Here is a 24,903-nt window from a genome sequence, read left to right on the forward strand (position 1 = left end):
ATAGGAAGGAAGGGGGGCAATTATGTCCAGCTTTGAAAAGAAAACAATGGGATGAATGAACTGTGAAGCTGATTTCGATTCATGATACTCGTCTACTTCCAAAGTCTACTTTGGCAGAAATTGGAGGTGCTGGATAGGGACCCAGTGAGACAGAAGGGACCAATATTAGGGCTCTTCAGTGTGTTTAACCTGACTAAGCTTTGACTTTTAACAGGGAGAAATGTAAAGTATTGCACTTGGGCAAAAAAAATGAGAGGCACAAATACAAGATGGGTGACATCTGGCTTGAGTGCAGTACATGTGAAAAGGATCTAGGAGTCTTGGTTGACCACAAACTTGACATGAGCCAACAGTGTGACGCGGCAGCTAAAAAAGCCAGTGCAATTCTGGGCTGCATCAATAGGAGTATAGCATCTGGATCAAGGGAAGTAATAGTGCCACTGTGTTCTGCTCTGGTCAGACCTCACCTGGAGTACTATGTCCAGTTCTGGGCACCACAGTTCAAGAAGGACACTGACAAACTGGAACGTGTCCAGAGGAGGGCAACCAAAATGGTCAAAGGCCTGGAAACGATGCCTTATGAGGAACGGCTAAGGGAGCTGGGCATGTTTAGCCTGGAGAAGAGGAGGTTAAGGGGTGATATGATAGCCATCTTCAAATATACAAAAGGATGTCACATAGAGGAGGGAGAAAGGTTGTTTTCTGCTGCTCCAGAGAAGCGGACACGGAGCAATGGTTCCAAACTACAAGAAAGAAGATTCCACCTAAACATTAGGAAGAACTTCCTGACAGTAAGAGCTGTTCGACAGTGGAATTTGCTGCCAAGGAGTGTGGTGGAGTCTCCTTCTTTGGAGGTCTTTAAGCAGAGGCTTGACAACCATATGTCAGGAGTGCTCTGATGGTGTTTCCTGCTTGGCAGGGGGTTGGACTCGATGGCCCTTGTGGTCTCTTCCAACTCTATGATTCTATGATTCTATGATTCTATGATTCTATGATTCTATGATTCTATGATTCTATGATTCTATGATTCTATGATTCTATGATTCTATGACTCAAGCAGGCACTCTGTGTGCACTGGGCAGTGGCGTAGCGTGGGTTGTCAGCACCCGGGGCAAGGCAAGTAATTTGCGCCCCCTAATCCTGAGTGAGCCAGGTAGGAGCAGAGAGCTGCGAGTGCGAGTGCCCCCCCCATGTTGCGCCCGGTGCGGCCGGCCCCCCTGCATCCCCCACGCTACGCCACTGGCACTGGGCTTTCTTTTGGGATGAACAGGAGGGGGGCATTTTCTTGCTGAGTTGGCATTGGATTGCAATGTATTTTTGATGCTTAATGATTGGGTTCATTTCTTTGCAAAGAGAGCTTATTACAAATGCATCTTTAACCACTACTCTTCCCCACCTGGCCCCCAGTCAGCAGCAGAGGAGACTTTGATAACACCCCACCCTGTGCCTTTCCATTCACTTCTGTTTGCCCATGCCTTGGCCTTTGCAGAGTTTGAAAGAATGATCCTTGATGAAAATTGGTTGCTGAAGAGGGCTCTGTTGCGTTGACCACTGCAGAGGGTATCCTTGTAAAAGACATGTTTCTGGTAATATGCCCTCCACATATTGCAGAACTACAACTCCCATCATCACTGGCCATTGGCTATGAAAGCTAGGGCTGAAGGGAGTTGTAGTTGAGCTACATATAGAAGCCAGAAGCCCCCAATGTCTGTGGAACCAGCGTCATTACTGAACCTTGAGAGAACTTGGTAGGGAGGCCTTGTTGTTTGAGGAGCTTGGTGCCGCCTCTGTAAGTGATGTTGGGATGAGTGTTCGGACCCCTGGGTGCTCAGGGGTCCGTCCTCTCTCCCATGCTTTTCAACATCTATATGAAGCCGCTGGGAGAGATCATCAAGGGATTTGGCCTGGGTGTTCCCCAGGATGCAGATGAATTCAGAACTAGTGAGGGTGGTGAATGTTGTGTGTGGATGTCTAGAGAAGGTTGGAGGATGGATAGCTGTCAATGGATTGAGGTTGAAACCCAACAAGATGGGGGGATGAAGGGTAGGTGTGGGGGACTCCCTGGTCCTGAATGGGATAACTGTGCACCTAAAGAACCATGTGCGCAGCCTTGGGGTCATTCTGGACTCACAGCTGTCCGTGGAGGTGCAGGTTAATTCTGCATCCAGGATGACTGTCTACCAGCTCCATTTGGTATGCTGGCTGAGAACCTACCTGCCTGTACACTGTCTTGCCAGAGTGGTTCATGTTCTACTTATCTTCTGCTTGGACTACTGCAATGCGCTTGGAAACCACAACTAATCCAGAAAGTGGCTGCTAGACTGGTGACTGGGATAGGCTTCTGGGACCATATAACACCGGTCCTAAAGGATCTACATTGGTTCCCAGTACGTTTCTGAGCACAATTCACAGTGTTGGTGCTGACCTTTAAAGCCCTAAACGGCCTCAGCCCAGTGTACCTGAAGGAGGGTCTCCACCTCCACTCAGCCTGGACATTGAGATTTAGCTTCTAGGGCCTTCTGGCAGTTCCCTCACTGTGAGAAGTAAGGTTACAGGGAACAAGGCAGAGGGCCTTCTCAGTAGTGGCATCCATCTTATGGGACACCCTCCCATCGAACATCTGTCTAGGAGATAAACAGCTATATGACATTTAGAAGACATCTGAAGGCAGCCCTCTATGAGAAAGTTCAAATGTTTTGCTGTTTTACTGTGTTTTTATAATTTGTTGGAAGCCACCCAGAGTGGCTGGGGCAATTCAGTCAGATGAGCAGGGTACCAATAGTAAAATCATCAACATCATCATTCATGGGAAATGCTGCTTTTAATTTTAGTTTTCCTCTTTCAAAGTCTCAAGTGTTGCACAAAAGAATTCTGAGCAATCTTTACCCTCCCTCTTTACAGTAGTGGAAAGCCCCGTCTTTCAGTGTTGCACAGGATCACATCTATCTGTTTAGCTTTCCAACAGGGCAGTGTGTTAAAATGTTAGAGGCGACTGTGTGTGTTTCACACTGTTGTTAGGCTTCCTTGTGGGTTGAAATGCCACTTAATAAACAGCTGTTTTCTCTCATTGCCAGAGATGGAGCCCTAACTGAATCCTGTGAAGAGCTGCCAAAAAAGCCTTCGGAAGCAAGTGCGCATTCTGGATTGAGGAAACAGCCGAGGAAAGACTCCTGTTTTGCTTGACGGATCTGTGCAGAATATTTGAGCCCTGCTCCCCCCAACTTCTACCTCATTTTATGCATTTTGGTCAGTCATGGCTGGGGAACTCTGTCTACTGCTCCTGTTACTGTTTTGTGGAAGAACGATTTCCGAAGTGCAGCCTTTATACCAACCGCCTTCTGAAACTCTGGATTTTGGGTTTGTTCCTGCAAAGACTTATGACACCGCAGCGTACCACGAACCTGGAGCAATAGGGATTTTGTTTCGATTAGTCCATACTTTCCTCTATTTAGTGCAACCAAATTATTTTCCTCAAGGTAAGTCTTTAATATTGAACTGTCCTAAAGCATGTGTGCTGGTTGAGGCTTTAGTTTGGCATGGCAGCTCTTATCACAGACTATAGTTTGTGAGCGTACCTTCAGATAATAATAATAATAATAATAATAATAATAATACTATTTATTAAATTTGTATAGCACCCTATACCCACAGCTCTGAATGGGCTGGAACTGCAGTTGTCTTTTAATAATAATAATAATAATAATAATAATAATAATAATAATAATAATAATAATAAAAAATGAGGTGAAAAAACTTGCAAAGGGAATGTAGACAGCCCTATAAGTCAGCAATTTAGAATCGACATGTGATGGGCAGTCCATTAAATAGTACGAGTGTGGAAGTTTCTTTAGTCTGTTGCAGATTTTTTTTTCTTGTAGACTTCTAAATATGTAGATGAGAGCAGTGTGCTTTAAACTTCCTAAACTGGGGGAGCCAGTTGGAGTGGACCTTCTTGTCCATAGGTGTAAACCTTTTAAAATAAATATATATTACACTAATGATAGACTTATGTATTGTGGAATTAGTTGGTCACCTGAAAGCCCATTCTAGAGTACAAATTCTAACTTCTTTTGCCATACTTCAGATGTTACACTTGTCTGCACCATTATATTCTCCTACATGGGTTCTCAGTGACCTCTGCAGCAAGATTGCACTATAGAGCAGTAGTGTGAGAATCTTTTGGACTGCAATTAATAGATTCAGAAGATTGTCAGTGATGTCTCTTCCTCCAGCTGGTTAAGGGTCAGGCAAGTGAGAGAGGAGCAATTAGATCTCTTTTGATTTCTCTTAAAAGTAGTTGTAGGGGTCGTGGAATTTGAACAAGAGTGTGGTACTAAGGAAATGGTGTTGTACCCTTTTTATCCTTCAATGTTCTCCCCCTCCCCTGCCCTGTTTTTTGTTCTGCTGGGGGGAAATCATGCCCATATGTTTTCCATAAAGGAGCAGCTGGATTTGGATCTAGATTGTGAAACTGGGGAGAAAGGATCACCACCACACAGGCACATTCCTGATCCACTTTGAGAAGTCCATGTTGCTTCTTTTAAGAGATATCTTGGCATCTCGTCTAACTTGAACCTTAGGTAGTATACAACAACAACCCAGAAGTTGTTAGGGGGATCAATATGGCTTATGTAGTGGTTAAGAGCGGTAGTCTTGTAATCTGGGGAACTGGGTTCGATTCCCCGCTCCTCCACATGCAGCTGCTGGGTGACCTTGGGCCAGTCACACTTCTTTGAAGTCTCTCAGCCCCACTCACCTCACAGAGTGTTTGTTGTGGGGGAGGAAGGGAAAGGAGAATGTTAGCCGCTTTGAGACTCCTTAAAGGGAGTGAAAGGCGGGATATCAAATCCAAACTCTTCTTCTTCTTCTTCTTCTTCTAACAATGGCAGACCTTCCCAGAGTTGTGCTGGCAGCCCTTTTAAGGTATTGTGCAACCTCCTTCTTCTGCCTGTCCCCCTGCCCAGATTCTGATCCATAGCACGAGAACCATCACATTGGCTTGAAACATGGTTCTGTGCTTCTCCTCAAGGTTCTTAATCTTTTGCTTTCTTCCTTCAAATTTGAAAGATAGGCCCTCTGGAAATTCCCACCTAAAAAAAAAATGTTCTTTCTCCTCAGAATATCTGTCAGGTCCCTATACTGGGATCTCAAGTTCAAAAAATGCCTAGGAACCTCTTTGAAGAGCACAACGGATTTATCGAGGACTTTGAGGCCTTTTTTATAACGATGTCCCAGAATGATATCTCTTTGTTCCCTGGTCTTAAAGACCACAATACAATCGTAGGTTATTTTAGTCTCTTTTTAAGGACCAAATCTGTAAGCTTTCTCCACCCAATCTTCCACTTCCTGTTTTTTCAGATCCCAGAATTCCACAAAATATCCTATCAAAGATTCTCTGAGTTTATCCTGATCCAGATAAGGGAGCCCTCTCAATCTCAGATAAGATTCTTTCACACTCAATTGGAGAAACTGCAGTCTCCCCCCACCTAGTGCTGGTCAATGGGGCAAGGGACGGGGGCGCTGATTGAGTGGCTGTCTGCCACTGATGGAGTGACGCTACACTTGGTGTCACTCGGTTGATGCAGACCTCAATGGATGGAGCTGAGCTGGATCCCAAGCAACTCTCTTAGCCAGCCCTGGCTGACAAAGGGCCAGGGTCCAGCCTGAAGCTGGTGTTGGGAACTATCCTGATGTGCCTGCCCCTCCTGACTTACCATAGCTGCTGCCAGGTTGTAGATGCTGCAGTAACTCCACTGCTCTTCACAGTCTTGGTGGTGGCAGCAGCAGGTTAGCATTGCTTTGCACATTCTTGTGAAAATGCTCAGCACAGAGCATTCTCAAATTATAGAGCAGGCCCTAGGTATGTTGATATGTGTGGCACAGGCTGCCAAGGACAGATAGGATCTCACAGCAGGACAGCGCTAGAGACCACTTACTTCCTACAGCACCCGGTATTCCCAGGCGATCTCCCATCCAAGTACTAACCAGGCCTGACTCTGCTTAGCTTCCGAGATCAGACGAGATCGGGCGTGTTCAGGGTCGTATGGGTGGCCAGCTAGCTAGGCGAATCGTGGGACCTGAAGAGAGGCAGAGAGCATATGGGAGGATTGGTCAACCCCATTCCTTGGCAGGCAGACTTTAGCAGGGAATCTGGGGTGCCCTGCTCCCCTTCCTATGGGATTTAAGATAATGACTACCAGGAAGTTGAGTTGATGGGTTCATAGGGTAGCATGACTTTTTAGAAAGGGGAGGGGGAATTGAAAACATTTGAGCAGGAAGTACAGCAGGAAGTCGGGGTGAACAACCTGCATCCCTCTATATGAACTTGAACTCCAGAGCCCCATTAGTTTCAACCAGCATAGCTGGGGATTACAAGAATTGCAGTCTAGCAACATCTGCCAAAGGGAGAGGTTCGCCAACCCTAGCGTAAAAGAGGGTCTGCCATTCTTGCCATTCCATTTGCTGCTTTAATGTGTTTTCCTTTGGGTTTAATTCTCCTTGGTTGATTCAGCTAATATTTAAGATTTCTCCTTGAAAGATTGCCCTTGCATGCTAAATACTTGAGCAAGCTTTTAATTCATTTGCATCTCTTTGAAGACTTCTATATAATGAGCCATGCAAATATTGCACAGAGGGTTCCCATTCATTTTTGCTGGTCTCGATCCGGGGCGTTTAGCGCTGCAGCACGTTGTGCAGCATGTTAGCAGGTGAGACTTTTCTTAGGAGGGATATTTGGGGTGAGGAAAGCTTCTGTCAAAGTGCCAAGCTAGGGTTAAGGACGTCAGCAGGGATAGTTTAGTTAAGACCTGGCCATCTTTACTGCAGAAAGCAAATAATGCCCCGGTATGGCTCCCCTTTATCACATACACAGCCCAACAAGACAATGACAATAATCCACCAACAGCATACAAATCAATATGGCTAACTTGATCCAAAACACCCACCCACCTCACTCACACACGAAAACAAAGATCACCACAGCCAATCACAAACAAACAACCACACCCTAGGCCAACCCCAACCTCTCTCACCACCAAAGGAACACAAGTGAACAGCACAAGCAATGCTGACACCAAACCCTACATACATTAAGCATAATAGAAACATTGCCACCCGACCCCACCCATCTTCCCTCCCTCCACCCCTTCTTCCCCCCCCCCCCAATGTCTCAACAAATGAAACGGATTTGTAAAAATGTTACATGGAAAAAATATGAGACATTACACCTACTTCTGTAAAACAAGAAAACCTTTAATATTTTTTTTTTTTTTTAAATAACATGGCTACAGAACTGCAGTGCAAAATTCAGAGAAGTGCAAAAAAAGAGCAAATAATGGTAATTAGTTGTTTTAGTTGCATCAGCAGCAAACACAATACCTTGCTGCATGTTCCATCTCCCTCGATCTGAGCAGTCATGTTGGAAGTAGTGGACAAGTGTTTGCATCATAGGTGTTTTCTGCATCCCTTCCACTTTAACAAACTTCAGATGTTACAGGAATACAACTGCCACCTGCTCTGGCCATCGGCTGAGGGCAATTGGACTGCAACAATATCTGGAATGCAGCATGTTAGCTATCTCTAGTGTAGACACAGTACTGAGCTGACAGGACAAATGGTCTGACAGCTGGCATATTTGATCAGATTTTGTGCATGGTGGCATTCTCAATGTGCCCTTAAATCACAGGAGGCCTTAACTGGCCGTACAAAACACTTGTGACGCATCCTATCTCTTTTAAAGTGCTTCCGTGAGTCATTTGGTTGCTTTTCAATAAATCCTGTAAGATTGACTTTAATGCATTCAAAGTGCATGCCTGGATCCACCTGCAAATGTTTTAAATACAAATGAGAGGATTTGAAGATATGAACACTCAAGTTTATTATGCTTTCAGTGCGACTTGAGGCTGACTTTGTAAATTGTTAACTGAGTGCTTTAGTTGCGGTGCATACAGAGCTCATCATTCATGGTTCTCAGCCTTTTAAACATATTAAGAAGTTTATGGTAAAAGGGTTAAAATGGAAAGCCTTCAACTGTGATTTTAAGACCACAAGCAGAGGCATTTATTTGGCAAGGGAGGGGTACATACAACTGATGATGAGGTGTGCTTTCTGTCTGCTTCTGTTTAAAGGTAAAGGTAAAGGTACCCCTGCCCGTACGGGCCAGTCTTGACAGACTCTGGGGTTGTGCGCCCATCTCACTCAAGAGGCCAGGGGCCAGCGCTGTCCGGAGACACTTCCGGGTCACGTGGCCAGCGTGACATCGCTGCTCTGGCCAGAGCCAGAGCCAGAGCCAGAGCCGCACACGGAAACGCCGTTTACCTTCCCGCTGGTAAGCGGTCCCTATTTATCTACTTGCACCCGGAGGTGCTTTCGAACTGCTAGGTTGGCAGGCACTGGGACCGAGCAGCGGGAGCGCACCCCACCGCAGGGATTCGAACCGCCGACCTTTCGATCGGCAAGCCCTAGGCGCTGAGGCTTTAACCCACAGCGCCACCTGCGTCCCTTCTGCTTCTGTTTAGCTATGCATAATTTTGTAAGAGAATTGAAGTACAAGCAACAGAATACATGGAGTTCCGTGTCTTTATTTTCATTTATCTAAGGAGTTTGTGTAAAAGTTTTGCAGCATTTTTTTTTTTTAAACCAAGCAATTTAAGAAGGATGCCTGACTGAGTTAAGGGCAGCTGTGGAGAAGCTGTTTAACTCTTTCCTCACTGGTCATTTTCCAGTTCAAAAGCTCCTCTTTCATTTGAGGGTAGGGGAAGATGGCTTTCTTGTATCCTTTCTGCAGTGGGTGAAAAGCAAGTTGGGTAGCGTTTGAGTTGAGAAATGACTAGTGCGTAATCTTTTTAAAATAGATTTTTGGATATCATGACATTTGCAGGATGAATCCAAGAGTGAGCTCTAACAGCAAGTTGCTAAGTAAGAATTTGACAGACCTACTTAGGTTTGAGGTTCCAATACCTGAAAGGAGCAAATCTACTAAAAATATATCATGTTTACATCATTCCTTATAGCAAATTTGGTGTGTGAGTCCTGACAGGACAGAAAACCTGAGTGGGTTGATCAAATTGGCTTTCTTGAGACTTTCATAGCTAACTGTATTCTGGAGAAGGACCTAGCTGGTTAAAATTCTGAACAGGAACTCTCTTGTTTGTGGGTGAGATATGCTGTAAGTCAGGAAAAACTCAGCCCTCCAGATGTTTTGAGACTACAACTCCCATGATCCCTTGCTAACAGGACCAGTGGTCAGGGTTGATGGGAATTGTAGTCCCAAAACATCTGGAGGGCCGAGTTTGCCTATGCCTGCTGTAAGTCTTCAGGTTTCATCCTCTGAGCCATGGACCCACTATATATCTTGTAGTGGGATCATGAAGTGGGTGATATTCTTATCAAGGTAGCATGGAATTATGCATGGTTGTTCCCAACCGTAATCTCTTCATCTTTAAATTCCTGGCTATGTAGTATTTAGCACCAGATGAGCTTTGTAAGGCATATTAAGGCATTCTATGTTGGAAGAGATGTGATCATGTTGGCACATGATGGCCATGCAAGGTTTAGGGAAGGTAGTAAGTAGATGGTATTAAAAATATCATTGGTTACAAAATACTATTAAACTATTTTGAACCATGGACAATCTTTGTATTAAAAAGTCCAGTTATTAATAGCTGTCAGATACAAGTTGCAAAAGCATTGCAATGTGGAAATGATTCAGGGCTGGTAGGAGCAAATATGGGAAGTCGTTGTGGAGAAAACTTCATCCAGTTAAAGGGAATCACATTATTTCATTTTTAAGGAGTGGGTCCTTACCTTGATCTTCATAGACTCTTTAAAATCCTTATGTAAGTGACTGGCAAACCTTTGGCTCATTTCAGGATATCAGTGGATAAAGTTTCTTCTCCAAAGATCAAGATCTCTCCTAATTATTGTAGCAATTTTGAAAGCAAAGTTTCAATTTTGAGTTACCTTTTTTATATGTGTGTGTGTGTGTGTGTGTGTGTATTTCTTCGTTTTTTGCCTCACTTTTTTGAGAAACGTGTAAAAAATTGCAGAATTTAAAAGGTTTCAAAACATACAGTGGTACCTCGGGTTACAGATGCTTCAGGTTACAGATGCTTCAGGTTACAGACTCCGCTAACCCAGAAATAGTACCTTGGGTTAAGAACTTTGCTTCAGGATGAGAACAGAAATTGCGCGGCAGCAGCAGGAGGCCCCATTAGCTAAAGTGGTGCTTCAGGTTAAGAACAGTTTCAGGTTAAGAACGGACCTCCGGAACGAATTAATTACATAACCAGAGGTACCACTGTGTTATTGTTTTGGACTCGGATAACAGTTATGCAGCTTAGAGCAGAATTATAACAGCAAGCGGCTGAACAGTTGAAAGCTGGGGATGATTGCCTTTGTGCCAGACTCGCTCTTTCAAAGGCCTTGAGCAGTGAAAAGATCTTCACCTGGTGCTGAAAAGACATACACTGGGATCAGGTGAGCATCGTGCAGAGAGTATTACAAAGGCCGTGTATATGGGGAGCAGGTGATAGTGCAGAGTACAGGCAGGTTCATGTGAGAGAAGGCAACCCCTCAGGTGCCCAGCTCTCAAGCTGCAATAGAGGATTTATTTTGTAAAAGCAAGCACCTGCCCTCTGAGTTTTTCTCAGAGATGGATGAGCCACCAATGCAGTTGTTTTAAGAACCAGCACAATCTGTTCCCATCACCAGTTTGCAGCCAGCAGCCCAGTAGCTACGTTTTGGAAGAGTTTAAGCTGCCTGTGCCCTTCTGCTTCCCAGTCGTACCTCGGAAGCCGAACAGAATCTGTTCCAGAAGTCCGTTTGACTTCCGAAATGTTTGACTTCCAAAGGGCGGCTCCTGATTGGCTGCAGGAAGCTCCTGCAGCCAATTGGAGGCCACGGAAGCTTCCAGAAGAACATTAAAAAAACAGAACACTCACTTTCAGTTTTTGAATGTTTGGGAGCTGAGGTACAACTATAGTCCATCTAGGCTGCTTTATATTAAAAAAGAATCACCATTTCTGATGACAGAATTAGCAAACCCCATGGAACATATAGTTTTAGCCGCAGGCTTGCATTCTGAATAAAACATTAGAGACAAGGCTCTAGAATTTTTATTCAAAATGAAGTTGGAAATGTAGGCAATGAAGAAGAACACATATTACAACCAAGCAAGATCTCTAAAACCCAATGATTCTGAGGCTTAGTGCATCATGGATATGCTAATTGCTGGTGGGAAAACTAGAGTAAAATGGCGCAAGGAGAAGCTTGCTGTTTATTGAAAGATTGGCATATGTAAATTTTACATATGCCGGAGGCAGTGTTAGTAACTCAGATATATAATCTAGGTGCCAAATGGCTCCTTAAACCAGGGCTACAGTCGCCAAAGGGACATCCTAAGGTGGCGCTGTGGGTTAAACCACTGAGCCTAGGACTTGCCGAATAGAAGGTCGGCGGTTTGAATCCCCGCGACGGGGTGAGCTCCCGTTGCTCGGTCCCTGCTCCTGCCAACCTAGCAGTTCGAAAGCATGTCAAAGCGCAAGTAGATAAATAGGTACCGCTCCAGCGGGAAGGTAAACAGTGTTTCCGTGTGCTGCTCTGGTTCGCCAGAAGCAGCTTAGTCCTGCTGGCCACATGACCCGGAAGCTGTACGCCGGCTCCCTCGGCCAGTAAAGCCGAGCGCCACAACCCCAGAGTCGGTCACCACTGGACCTAATGGTCAGGGGTCCCTTTACCTTTACAGTCGCCAAAACAGAATGCCTAGTTGCCATTTTTTGTTCCAGAAATTCATTTTGATTGTGCAGATAAAATATAACCGATAGAATTCTACAGGATGTGTTGCTAGTGTGTGAAAACAGTCAAGATCCAAGGATCTCCAGGGAAAGCACCACCAGGTGATGGGGACAACAAGTGCCATCTTGGTGCTTTGGCATCTTCACTTGGTTGCAAGTGACCAATAGCCAGGTGAATTTCAAATGCTGGCAGGGGACGCTCTGTACTTCAGAAATTGATCTGAAGCTTGAAGGGCTTAAACATTTGGTGTGGGAGGGGAAGGGTAGAGGGGAAATGGAAACTATAATGTGTGTGTGTGTGTGTGTAAAAGATTCCTTGCTTGCTGCACTTTCTGAATAAGCATGAATAAGTTACCGTATTTTTTGCTCTATAAGACGCACCAGACCACAAGACGCACCTAGTTTTTGGAGGAGGAAAACAAGAAAAAATATTCTGAATCTCAGAAGCCAGAACAGCAAGAGGGATCACTGCACAGTGAAAGCAGCAATCCCTCTTGCTGTTCTGGCTTCTGGGATAGCTGCGCAGCCTGCATTCACTCCATAAGACGCTCACACATTTCCCCTTACTTTTTAGGAGGGAAAAAGTGAGTCTTATAGAGCAAAAAATACGGTAACTTGCCATCATGACTCCTTGATATGCTAACATTTGCAGCCTAGGGCTCCTTCAGGAGGAAGAGTGGGATATATATTTTTATATAGAATAAATAAATAAAAATTGCTACCAGGCCCTGCAGTTCCTTCCAGTCTGTGAGTAATCCAATTAATAATTTTGATAGCAATGAATAGGACGAGAGCCCAATAAATATTGATTCTGGACTGAAGCTTGAAAGTGCGATCTAGTGGATATTGAGCTGGCTGCTCATTCAATAAATTATGTGCTTAATGGCGCTTGGGGAGTAGCAGGAAAGAGAAGTGAATGAGACTTGGAGCTAATAAATGCTTTGATGAAAACTTTTCTTGGCATGTTTTAACATATTTCGCTCTTTTAGAGGGAACTACTGGAGTTCTCCGTGGCCTCTGCCTTTTCCTTCCCTTCCAACCAAAACCCGGATCATGTGGATTTGAGCAACATCACTTAATTGGCTAATCCATAATCTCTCTTGCCATATGTTGCTCTGTTTTTCTTTCTAAGTGTGTTAGTGACACAGAGGTATTTTTGGACTGCTTTCCAAACGAAGTCTGATGTCCAGCTGGGTTTGAGCGAAATAATGGAGGTCTATTGAACTCCCCAAAATACACCACTCTGAAAATTAAGGCGACTCAACCGTGCAAGAGGCTTGCTGCTGTGTCTGTGGGCAAACCATGTCGGAGCAAGCAGGTTTCCACGGTGGCAGTGTGAAATGAGAGCAATCTGGGATTCTGCATGCATTATTTGGTTGTTAGGTGTGCCCTTCAGGCTTCTGTGCCAGACTTAGGCTGCATTCTTAACCGTGTCTACTCAGAAGTAAATCCCACTAAATTACATGGGGCTTAATCCCAGGTGGGACGCGGGTGGCGCTGTGGGTTAAAGCCTCAGCGCCTAGGACTTGCGGATTGAAAGGTCGGCGGTTCGAATCCCTGCGGCGGGGTGCGCTCCTGCTGCTCGGTCCCAGCGCCTGCCCACCTAGCAGTTCGAAAGCACCTCCGGGTGCAAGTAGATAAATAGGGACCGCTTACCAGCGGGAAGGTAAACGGCGTTTCCGTGTGCAGCTCTGGCTCGCCAGATGCAGCTTTGTCACGCTGGCCACGTGACGCGGAAGTGTCTCCGGACAGCGCTGGCCCCTGGCCTCTTAAGTGAGATGGGCGCACAACCCCAGAGTCTGTCAAGACTGGCCCGTACGGGCAGGGGTACCTTTACCTTTACCTTTTACCTAATCCCAGGTAGATTAGGAGATCATCATTCGTTTATCAATGTGCTGCTTTTCTAGTAATCAACAAAAGCAGTTTCCAATAAAATACAGCATGGTGAACAAAAATAAAACATTAAGAAGAAATCAGCAACGGTAGTGGTGCAGCAATAAAACTGCCAGCACATTTGCAAAGCTAAGCAGGGTCTGGTATGATTTCAAATTGGATGGGCACCAAATGTTGAGATTCCTGCCTTGCAGGGGGTTGGACTAGATGACCCCGAAGGTCTCGTCAAACTCTACAGTTCTGTGAATCTAATTATCATCAGAAGTACAGCTAGAGATGGAAATGTTTGTTGGTTTCAGTTCTGTCTGTTCCTCATGTTTCCAATTTTCAGTTCTCTATATTTTGAAGCAATTTGTATTTTTTAAAAAAAATCTTCATGAAAGTTGATCAGCATTTTAGTGTATTTTAGGTCCGTGTATGGATGAAGGCATGTAGCATTCTTATAAGCTACCTTGAGATAGGTTCATTTTCAGAGTTCTTCCTGATGCTTCTCAGAGTGACAGGTGACCATTTCAGTAGCCATCCCTGTCTCCTGATTGTAGTCTCATTTGCCATGATATAGAGTTGGTCCATAAGTCAATTGACCACCTAATAATTGCCTAATAATAATAATAATAATAATAATAATAATAATAATAATAATATCTGGGTGGCTTCCAACTGAATATTAAAAACAATACAGCATCAAACATTAAAAACTTCCCTAAAGCCTTCAGTTGTCATTTAAAGGTAAAATAGTTGCTTATTGCTTTGACATCTGTTGGGAGGGCGTTCCACAGCGCTGGGGCCACTACCAAGAAGGCCCTCTGCGTGGTTCCCTGTAACCTCACTTATTGCAGCGAGGAAAGCACCGGAAGGCCCTCGGCGCTGGACCTCAGTGTCCGGGCTGGACGATGGGGGTGGAGACACTCCTTCAGCATTCCAAGAATGCCAAATTTCCTTTTATAAAATGTCATTAGCTCTCAAGAGCTGCTTTGTATGGCCCTGGGACAGGGTCAAGTCTAGGTTAGGTCAGTCAGTAAAGCATAAAACTCTTAATCTCTGGGTTGTGGGTTCAAATCCCACATTGGGCAAAAGATCCTTGCATGCAGTGGGTTAGACTTGCTGGAGCACGATGCCTCTCGATGGGGACATTCGCATAAGGCATGTGAAGAAATTTCCAAAGTTTGCATTGCAACTTTGAGGGGATTTCTTAGAAGTGAGAAACTAGTACCGCCAGCATGAGATGAATTGGAAATTGTCCGTAGGAACCCGGGAAGAAAAGTGTGGCATAGGGCACAGAAAGGAGACAGGAAAACATAATGTTTCTAGGTTTGTGGGGTGGGGCTTGCTGTGGATCTTTTGTGGTTGGAAAAGATTTGTGGCTTGAGAAACACTATCCAAACACAGCGACGGAGCAAGGGGAGGGCGGTCTGCCCCAGGTGTCATCCCTGAGGGGGGGGTGACATTCAGCGCGCTGAGTGCCCATAACTCCCGAGCAGTCGGGGGAAGGGGGGAGCTGCACCGCTTTGCCAGCGGCATCCCCCCCCTTCCCCCTTCATTTTGACAGCTGGGGGAGGCTGGGGAATTGCAGGTGGGCTGGCAGCTCACCAAATGTCCGCCATTGGCGGTTTGCTCTGCCCCCGGCTGCAAGGCATGCACACGGCTCTGTGCACCTGAGTGGCTATTCTGCACCTGGGAGGGCATCGCATCCTCCGCTCCCCTCGGGAGTGCGCCCGCCCTGGGCAGCGTGGGCATACGCTCTGCTGCTGTCCAAACACTTTTAAGAGAATAGCATTTCAGAAAGCATGATTTAATCTTGACCTAGACCCAGTGCTTTTTTTCTACAAAAAATGTTCAGGGGTACTCTCATTTCTGTCTGAGATTCAGGAAACACCGGGAAAGGAAATGAAGCCGCCATCAGGGGTAGCAATGGAACTGACGATTCACTGTGCTAGAGAAGAAACTAGAATGTTCAATTCTTTATAGTTTATTATCCCATTAGATTCACAAAATGTTTATAATAATAATAATAATAATAATAATAATAATAATAATAATAATAATAATTTATTATTTGTACCCCGCCCATCTGGCTGGGTTTCCCCAGGCACTCTGGGCGGCTTCCATAAAAACCAAAAATACACTAAAATATCACAGATTAAAAACTTCCCTGAACAGGGCTGCCTTAAGATGTCTTCTGAATGTCAGGTGGTTATTTATCGCTTTGACATCTGATGGGAGGGCGTTCCACAGGGCGGGCGCCACTACCGAGAAGGCCCTCTGCCTGGTTCCCTATAGCTTTGCTTCTCGTAATGAGGGAACCACCAGAAGGCCCTCGGCGCTGGACCTCAGCGTCCGGGCAGAACGATGGGGGTGGAGACGCTCCTTCAGGTATACTGGGCCGAGGCCGTTTAGGGCTTTAAAGGTCAACACCAGCACTTTGAATTGTGCTTGGAAACGTACTGGGAGCCAATGTAGGTCTTTCAAGACCGGTATTATGTGGTCTCGGCGGCCGCCCCCAGTCACCAGTCTAGCTGCCGCATTCTGGATTAGTTGTAGTTTTCGAGTCACCTTCAAAGGTAGCCCCACGTAGAGCGCATTGCAGTAGTCCAAGCGGGAGATAGCTAGAGCATGCACCACTCTGGCGAGACAGTCCGCGGGCAGGTAGGGTCTCAGCCTGCGTACCAGGTGGAGTTTAGGGGTATGCTTACCCCTGCGTCCCCCCAGAAAAAAAATACTGCCCGGACCTAAATCTAAACTAACATCATTAACTAGTAAAAAATAAAAATGCCTGAGGGGAATTATTTTGGAACTGGGAATATTTAAAAGGATACAAGACTGACACTGCTACCGTTTCAGAAAAACTCTTTAATAATGACTTCCATTTACACTTATGTCATTCCACCTCTTCCAGCACCCAACGGGTGGTAGAAGCAGAATCTCTGTGCTAAGTAAATGTTCTCTTTAGTATCCCATTGCCTCCTGAGATAACAGAGCAGTCGAGCCACACTGGAAGTTTGCCATGCTGAAAATGTACCAGCCATTTAGTGCCACATGAGTTGTATTTAGGAAGAGCCGTCCTATCTGTAACTCCAGATGATACAAAAATCATAGTTCTTGAATTTACATTCTCATGATGAAGGATCGCAAAGCGTGAGATATCAGAGCAAAGCTGTCGCCTAAGAGTTGCTGAAATGAATGCGTGCCTTTATACTGGCAAGTTGGCTGTAAGAGTGAGAACTGGCAATCTCTGGTTCAAACCACACCATAGTGGGCCATGAACTCTCTGGAGGCTAATTCATGAGCCGTGTGTATGAACCCAAATGCTCATTGTGTCCCAGCCTCTGTCATTGATAGTGCTTTAACCTCCCTCCCCTGCCCCCCATTTTCTGAACTACGTCAGGTAAGCTCAGAAACCTTTGCTTGTTATTTGCTTCCTGTAACTTTATGCTTTGGCTGTTCTTTGGAATAATTGGGAGATATTGTATCTCTGTTAACTCACACACCCCTTGGCCAAAGATCTGAGCACAGCTGGAGAGAGTACAGTGGTGCCTCGCAAGACGAAATTAATTCGTTCCGCGAGTTTTTTTGTCTTGCGATTTTTTTGTCTTGTGAAGCACAGACTTTGGAAAAGCTTCAAAAATCACCAAAGTCTTCAGAAACCTCAAAAAAGGCTACCACACCGCGTGCTATGAGTTGCTCCTCGAAGTGAATGCACGGTTTTAAGAAAAAGGAAACAAACTTGCAAGACGTTTTCGTCTTGCGAAGCAAGCCCATATGGAAATCTGTCTTGCGAAGCAACTCAAAAAACGAAAAACTCTTTCGTTTTGCGAGTTTTTCGTCTTTCGAGGCATTCGTCTTGCGAGGTACCACTGTATAGTGCTGGGGTGGAAGGAAAGGAGGAAAAGAGAGGCTGAGGTGTTTGCTGGTACCACTGTGGGGTAGGAAAGGCAATTGTGTCCAGGGCAGCTGTCTCCCAGCTCCATCTGGTACGCAGGCTGAGGCCCTACCTGCCCATAGACTGTCTCTACAAAGTGGTGCATGCTCTAATTATCTCCCGCTTGGACTACTGCAATGCGCTCTACATGGAGCTACCTTTGAAGGTGACCGGGAAACTACAGTGGTACCTTGGGTTAAGAACTTAATTCATTCTGGAGGTCTGTTCTTAACCTGAAACTGTTCTTAACCTGAAGCACCACTTTAGCTAAGGGTCCTTCTGCTGCCACCGCACCGCCGGAGCACGATTTCTGTTCTCATCCTGAAGCAAAGTTCTTATCCTGAGGTAATATTTCTGGGTTAGTGGAGTCTGTAACCTGAAGCGTATGTAACCCGAGGTACCACTGTACAACTAATCCAGAATGTGGCAGCTAGACTGGTGACTCGGAGTGGCCACCAAGACCACATAACACCGGTCTTGAAAGACCTACATTGGCTCCCAGTACGTTTCCGGGGAAAATTCAAAGTGTTGGTGCTGACCTTTAAATCCCTAAACGGCCTCGACCAGTATACCTGAAGGAGCGTCTTCTCCACCCCCATCGTTCTGCCTGGACACGGAGGTCCAGCGCCAAGGGCCTTCTGGTGGTTCCCTCCCTGCGAGAAGTGAGTTTACAGGGAACCAGGCAGAGGGCCTTCTCAGTAGTGGTGCCCGTCAAGGAAATAAGTGGTGTCAAGGAAATAAGCAACTTCCTGACTTTTAGAAGACATCTGAAGGCAGCCCTCTTTAGGGAAGTTTTTAACGTTTGATCTTTCACTGTGTTTTGGAAGCCGCCCAGATTGGCTGGGGAAACCCAGCCAGGTGGGCGGGGTATAAATAATAAATTATTATTATTATAATATTATAATTGAGGGCCCAGGTGCAATAGAAAAGGAGTGAGTTAAGGAGCTCTTGAGCAACACTCCAGCACATATTCTAGATCAGCAATGAGGAAGAGGAGGTGGGGGAAATGGTGGATGGCAAAGCAGGCAATTTGAAGCCGCCATTCAAAATTCACTAAGCACATTTTGCACCTGGCTGTTAGTCTCTTGCAACCAAGTGAAGATGCCCAGGTGCCAGGATGGCGTCTGACGTCTCCACCATCTGGAGGTGCCTGCCTGGGGATCCTTGGATCTTGATTGTTTTCACACACTAGCAACACATCCTGTAGTGTTACATCCATTATATTTTATCTGCAGAATCAGAATGTATTTCAGGAACCAAGTAGTATTGAAAAATAAGACTTTTGAGCCATCTGGCTCAGAAATGGCAACTTGGCATTCTGTTTGGGGGACTCTAACCCGGGTTTAGATTCTCATACTTAACCTGTGTGAAGCAGATTTCACGAGCTGTCTGTAATATTCTAGGCCTAATTAAATGCTGGTTTTGACATGTTTCTTTTTAATGGTTTGGGACCCCGACATAGGGGGTGTCCTTTTATTACAGCCAGTATACCTCTGCTCTAGTAATGTTTTGTCAGCTAGGAACAGGGCCTCTACTGCTCTAGGTACCAGGTTAGGGAATTATTTCTCTATTGTGCAGAGATTTATTTAATTATGTATAGCCACCCAGGAATAAATATTCCCTGGGCTGTTTACAGAAAAAGATCCTTGTAACAGTAAACTGTAAAAAAAAATTCAGCCTGGATTTAAAATGCAATACAGTGGTACCTTGGTTCTCAAACTTAATCTCTTCCGGAGGTCCATTCCAAAACCAAAGTGTTCTAGTACCAAGACGTGCTTTCCTATAGAAAGTAATGCAAAATGGATTAATCTGTTCCAGACTTTCAAAAACAACCCCTAAAACAGCAATTTAACATGGATTTTACTATCTAATGAGACCATTGATCCCTAAAATGAAAGCAATAAACAATGTACTGCAGTCATGCAATCAATCAGTAGCTGAACTGGGTTCCACACAGTCACAAAAACAAAACAGAAAAGCCGCAAAAACAAAAACGCAAAATAAATAGCAAAAACAGACAGACCTCAATGTAACACTCAAAACAGAAGTGTGGCACTCAAAACGGAGCATGTTCAGCTTCTGAAAAAAGTTCGCAAACTGGAACACTTACTTCCGGGTTTGCAGGGTTTGGGTTCCAAGTTGTTTGAGTACCAAGGGATTTGAGAACCACGGTACCACTGTATAAAAGCATGGGTGAATGAAAAGGTATTCGCCTGGCACTACAAAAGACCACAGAGAAGCACCAGGTGAGGCTTTATGTGTGGAACCTATTGAATTACCTGTGTACAGTATCAGAAAAGTCTTCTCTATGGTGGTGAACCATAACAGTTCACTTGGAGTAGGGAACAGAGAGCAGGCTCCCCAAAGAGGATCTCAAAGTTTGGGTGTGCATATATGGGATGGATCATTCAGGTAACCTGGTCTCTTGCTATTAATGTAAGTTAATACCAGCACTTTAAACTGAGTCCCATTTAAAGTGCCTGGTTTTAACCATGAACCAAAAAAGTAAGCCCAGTTTTTGAAAAGGCTGCAAAACTCTGAATTTCTAATCACATTTGGCTGTGTTGTTGACATGTTCTTTACTGCTTTACCTATCCTGGTGATTTAGAGATATGTTTTGAAATTATCTATGTTCTGTGCATGGTGCTTTGGGCATGCTTCAAAAAGCAGAGTAGAAATGTGCTTGGCTGAACAATCAGCTGTCACTGCAAAGGTTTCTTGAATCCTACATTGTACATGTTAAATCCCCTTGGCAGTCATTATGGTGAGACTACAGTGAATTTACAGTAGTCCCATGAAACATCACCAATATTGTGTTTACTGGTCACTTAGATGCATATTTATAGCAAATGCTATCAGTGACATGCAAATTAGAAGCGATGTAGCGCTGTGGTCTAAACTACTGAGCCTCTTGGGCTGGCCAGTCAGAAGGTTGGCGGTTCGAATCCGCACAATGGGGTGAGCTCCTGTTGCTCTGTCCCAGCTCCTGCCTACCTAGCAGTTCGAAAGCAGGCAGTGCAAGTACATAAATAGGTGGTAGGAAGGTAAGCGGTGTTTCCGTGCACGCTGGTTATCAAGAAGAGAAGACTCCCTGGAAAAGACCCTGATGTTGGAAAAGATGGAGGGCACAAGGAGAAGGGGACGACAGAGGACAAGATGGTTGGACAGTGTTCTCGAAGCTACCAACATGAGTTTGACCAAACTGCGGGAGGCAGTGGAAGACAGGAGTGCCTGGCATGCTCTGGTCCATGGGGTCACGAAGAGTCGGACACGACTAAACGACTAAACAACAACAATTGCGTTGCACCAGAAGTGGTTTAGTCAAGCCAGGGGTCAGCAACCTTTTTCAGCCGTGGGCCAGTCCACCGTCCCTCAGACCTTGTGGGGGACCGGACTATATTTTTTGGGGGGAAATGAACAAATTCCTATGCCCCACAAAATAACCCAGAGATGCATTTTAAATAAAAGGACACATTCCACTCATGTAAAAACATGCTGGTTTCCGGACCGTCCACGGGCCGGATTGAGAAGACGATTGGGCCGCATCTGGCCCCTGACCCTTTGGTTGCCTACCCAAGTCAAGCAGTGTATGTTGTTTGTGCAGGCAGTTGCTGAGTGTGTGGAAAGTATGCATGTGTGTTTTCTCCCTTGACTATTGCAGCTTACTATGAGTTGAAATAATTATTTAAGAAGTGAGGCAAACTTCATCTGATTCTTAGCTTGCTTGGAATATCTTAGTGACTTCTTCTTTGTCACTATGGAAACCAGGTGCTCTTCCAAATAAGATGATGCTCATCTGGGATTTTCTTTTCCCTTACGGTCGGATTTGGGCAGCAAGTCCTCAGCTCTACTTCATTTCCTGTAGCTGAAGTGTGAAGCATTGTTAAGGGGAGCATGTGACACGGTGAATGCTATGTTCCATATATTTTTCTCTCTGTTTAATATGTTCCCCCATAATAGAATTAAGCCTTCTAGGTCAAACACCTGCAGGATCTTGAAGTCAGCATTCAAAGGAGAATTTGCCTGTGTGTTTCAACATTAGTTGAACCTTTGTGTGTCCAGGCAGAGAATCCCCCCGGCCCCAAGAGACCACCAGAAAGGATAATCACTTGTGACGTGTTATGGGATTAAAAATTGGCCACAACTTCATTAAACCTTTCAGATGTAGGGAGACCTTGGCTTAGGCATTGGGTGTGTATCCCTCCCAGTCCCCAGCCAGGGAACTGGGGCTCCTCAAGGTGAGTGGGATATGGGAGGGTGCACTGCAAGATGCTTGTGTATGCAGGCAGCCCACCCCATATCCCTGAAATGCATAAAAAGTTCATTGACAACCTTTCAGTGTATGGCTAAAGGTAAAGGTAAAGGTACCCCTGCCCGTACGGGCCAGTCTTGACAGACTCTGGGGTTGTGCGCCCATCTCACTTAAGAGGCCAGGGGCCAGCGCTGTCCGGAGACACTTCTGGGTCACGTGGCCAGCGTGACATCGCTGCTCTGGCAAGCCAGAGCCGCACACAGAAACGCCGTTTACCTTCCCGCTGGTAAGCGGTCCCTATTTATCTACTTGCACCCGGAGGTGCTTTCGAACTGCTAGGTTGGCAGGCGCTGGGACCGAGCAGCGGGAGCGCACCCCGCCGCAGGGATTCGAACCGCCGACCTTTCGATCGGCAAGCCCTAGGCGCTGAGGCTTTAACCCACAGCGCCACCTGCGTCCCTAGTGACTCCCTATTTACAAACCCCTTTATTTATTTATTTTTTAAATAATATTTATTCCAATTTTAAAGATTACAAAAGAGACAAACAACCAAGAAAACAAACAAACAAACAAAAACGGATCAAACCTTCCCACAACTCACTTTTCATTTGCTTGTTTCCTTGACCTCCTCACACCTCCCTTTTTTGTATTCTAGTTCAATTAGATATTTCAGCAAATCCTTTCCATCTTTGTTTTTATCCTAATAATTTATCTTAACATACTGTAATTTTACACTCTCTTCTTTCACCAATTAACTATCTATTTTTACTTAATCCTTTATATCATTTCTGCTAAGACCACATAACTTCGTTCCAACATCCTTCTAACATTCCTTAATTTTACAATGTTTCTGTAAATAAACTTTAAATTTCTTCCAATCTTCTTCCACCATCTCTTCTCCTTGGTCTCGGATTCTGCCAGTCATTTCCTCCAGTTCCATATAGTCTATCAGCTTGACTGGTGTCATGTACCACCTGTATATCATTTTCATTATATTCTCTCTTAAGGCATTACATACCGTAAACTTCATACCTGTGGTCCATAACTCTTCCCAGTCAGCCATCATAATGTTATGTCCAACATCTTGTGCCCATTTAATCATAGCAGATTTAACCGTTTCATCCTGAGTATTCCATTTCAACAGCAAGTTATACATTCTTGACAAATTCTTAGTTTTACAAACCCCTTTAAAAGGGGACCCTGGAATCGCCGCTGTGGGTTGTGTGTGTTTGTGAGTTTGTGCCCCCCCCCCATTTAGAGAAGATAGACTCAGGGATTGCCTTTACCTTCTTTCAAACTAAATGACAAACTAAATAAAAATTATTCGAGTCAACTAAGGGTGACAATTCTAATGGAGTGTTTGTTATAGTCAGTGTAGTTTACACATTAGTATTAGGCATACTGAGATGCTGGTGGCGATGTGGTCTAAACCACTGAGCCTAGGGCTTGCCGATCGGGAGGTCAGCAGTTTGAATCCCCGCGACGGGGTGAGCTCCCATTGTTCAGTCCCAGGTCCTGCCAACCTAGCAGTTCGAAAGCACGTCAAAGTACAAGTAGATAAATAGGTACCACTCCAGCGGGAAGGTAAATGGCGTTAACGTGTGCTGCTCTGGTTCTCCAGAAGCGGCTTAGTTATGCCGGCCACATGACCTGTATGCTGTATGCTGGCTCCCTTGGCCAATAAAGCGAGATGAGCGCCGCAACCCCAGAGTCGGCCACGGCTGGACCTAATGATCAGGGGTCCTTTATTAGGCATACTAAAGTTTTAAAATGTTGTAATAAGACATGCATTAGAAAATATCGTTAGCCTAAGACTTTGAAGACTTATTTAAACAATCAGTATTCAACTGCTGTTGCTTCCAGCATCTTAACAAGGGACATTTTCCCTGGCTGTTCAGCATTACTGACCTAAGGGAACACAGTCATCAAATTTACAGATGATAAATATCTTGAAAGGAATGACAAATACCGAGTATGATGCAATCTTAGCATTAAGATTAAAATTCTGAAACGATACCCAACTCAGAAGATAAATCGCAGTGAAACTTAATCAGAACAAAAATACCATTTGGCATGCAGGAAAGAAGGGGCAAAAACACAAACCCAACATGCAAAGCAAGATAGTTACACTGGGGGCTGGGGGAGAGAACATATCTTCCCCAAGGGCTTTCTGTCTACACGGGTGAGATAGTAATCTCTTCACTTCATTGGAGGATACTACGGGCCTGCCAGGAGTATTCTTAATGTTGGGGCATTGAATAGGTGAGAGTGCTCTTGACCTCAGACGTGCTTAAATTGGATATAAACGACTGGCAAAATGCATGCATGCATCCAATCCATATTCATTAAAAGTACAGTATTTTTCGCTCTATAAGACACACTTTTTCCCTCCTGAAAAGTAAGAGGAAATGTGTGTGCGTCTTATGGAGCGAATGCAGACTGCGCAGATATCCCAGAAGCCAGAACAGCAAGAGAGATCACTGCTTTTGCTGCGCAGCGATCCCTCTTGCTCCTCTGGCTTCTGGGATTCAGAATATTATTTTTTCTTGTTTTCCTCCTCCGAAAACTAGGTGCGTCTTATGGTCTGGTGCGTCTTATGGAGCGAAAAATACGGTACTTGTCAAACCTTTGTTGCCATTCCGAATGGCAAAATTTAAATGTGAACCTGCGTTGCCAGGGCAAAAATCGCCGGTGTTGCTTTGGGTTATATTAATAGATATATCATATCTGAAACTTATATACCGCCCTACACCCAGAGGTCTCAGGACAGTTCACAGAAAAGATCAACATAAAAACCACAATATATATAATCAAAATAAAAACAATAACCCAATAACACACACACACCCCCAAAACAGAGCCACATTTTAAAAGGGTATAGGATGTCAATCAGATCAACCAAAGGCCTGGTTAAAACATAATACTGCTGCAGCATTACGAAAAATAGGGGGGGGGGAGAGAAAAAAAACAGGCAGCAGCATAAGCAGCATAAGCAACATCAGCAGCAGAAACCACATGCAAAATGCAGATACCTCTCTGTATACAAG

At 44.9% G+C, this 24,903-nt stretch overlaps 1 protein-coding gene and 1 long non-coding RNA gene across 2 annotated transcripts in view; one reads left to right on the top strand and one right to left on the bottom strand.

Annotated features, from left to right (window-relative positions):
- LOC307224699 overlaps positions 1-24,903 on the bottom strand; it is a 476,766-nt gene that overhangs the window by 372,277 nt on the left and 79,586 nt on the right. The window lies entirely within an intron of this gene.
- Positions 1-24,903, top strand: part of PROM1 (prominin 1) — a 109,420-nt gene that overhangs the window by 15,642 nt on the left and 68,875 nt on the right. Inside the window, exon 3 of the mRNA XM_079991773.1 lies at positions 3,075-3,476. Coding sequence (XP_079847899.1) covers positions 3,254-3,476 — 223 coding nt within the window. The 5' untranslated portion in view covers positions 3,075-3,253. The remainder of the gene's footprint in view (positions 1-3,074; positions 3,477-24,903) is intronic.

This window comes from Podarcis cretensis (assembly GCF_951804945.1).
Source record: "Podarcis cretensis genome assembly, chromosome: 9".
NCBI lineage: Eukaryota > Metazoa > Chordata > Lepidosauria > Squamata > Lacertidae > Podarcis > Podarcis cretensis.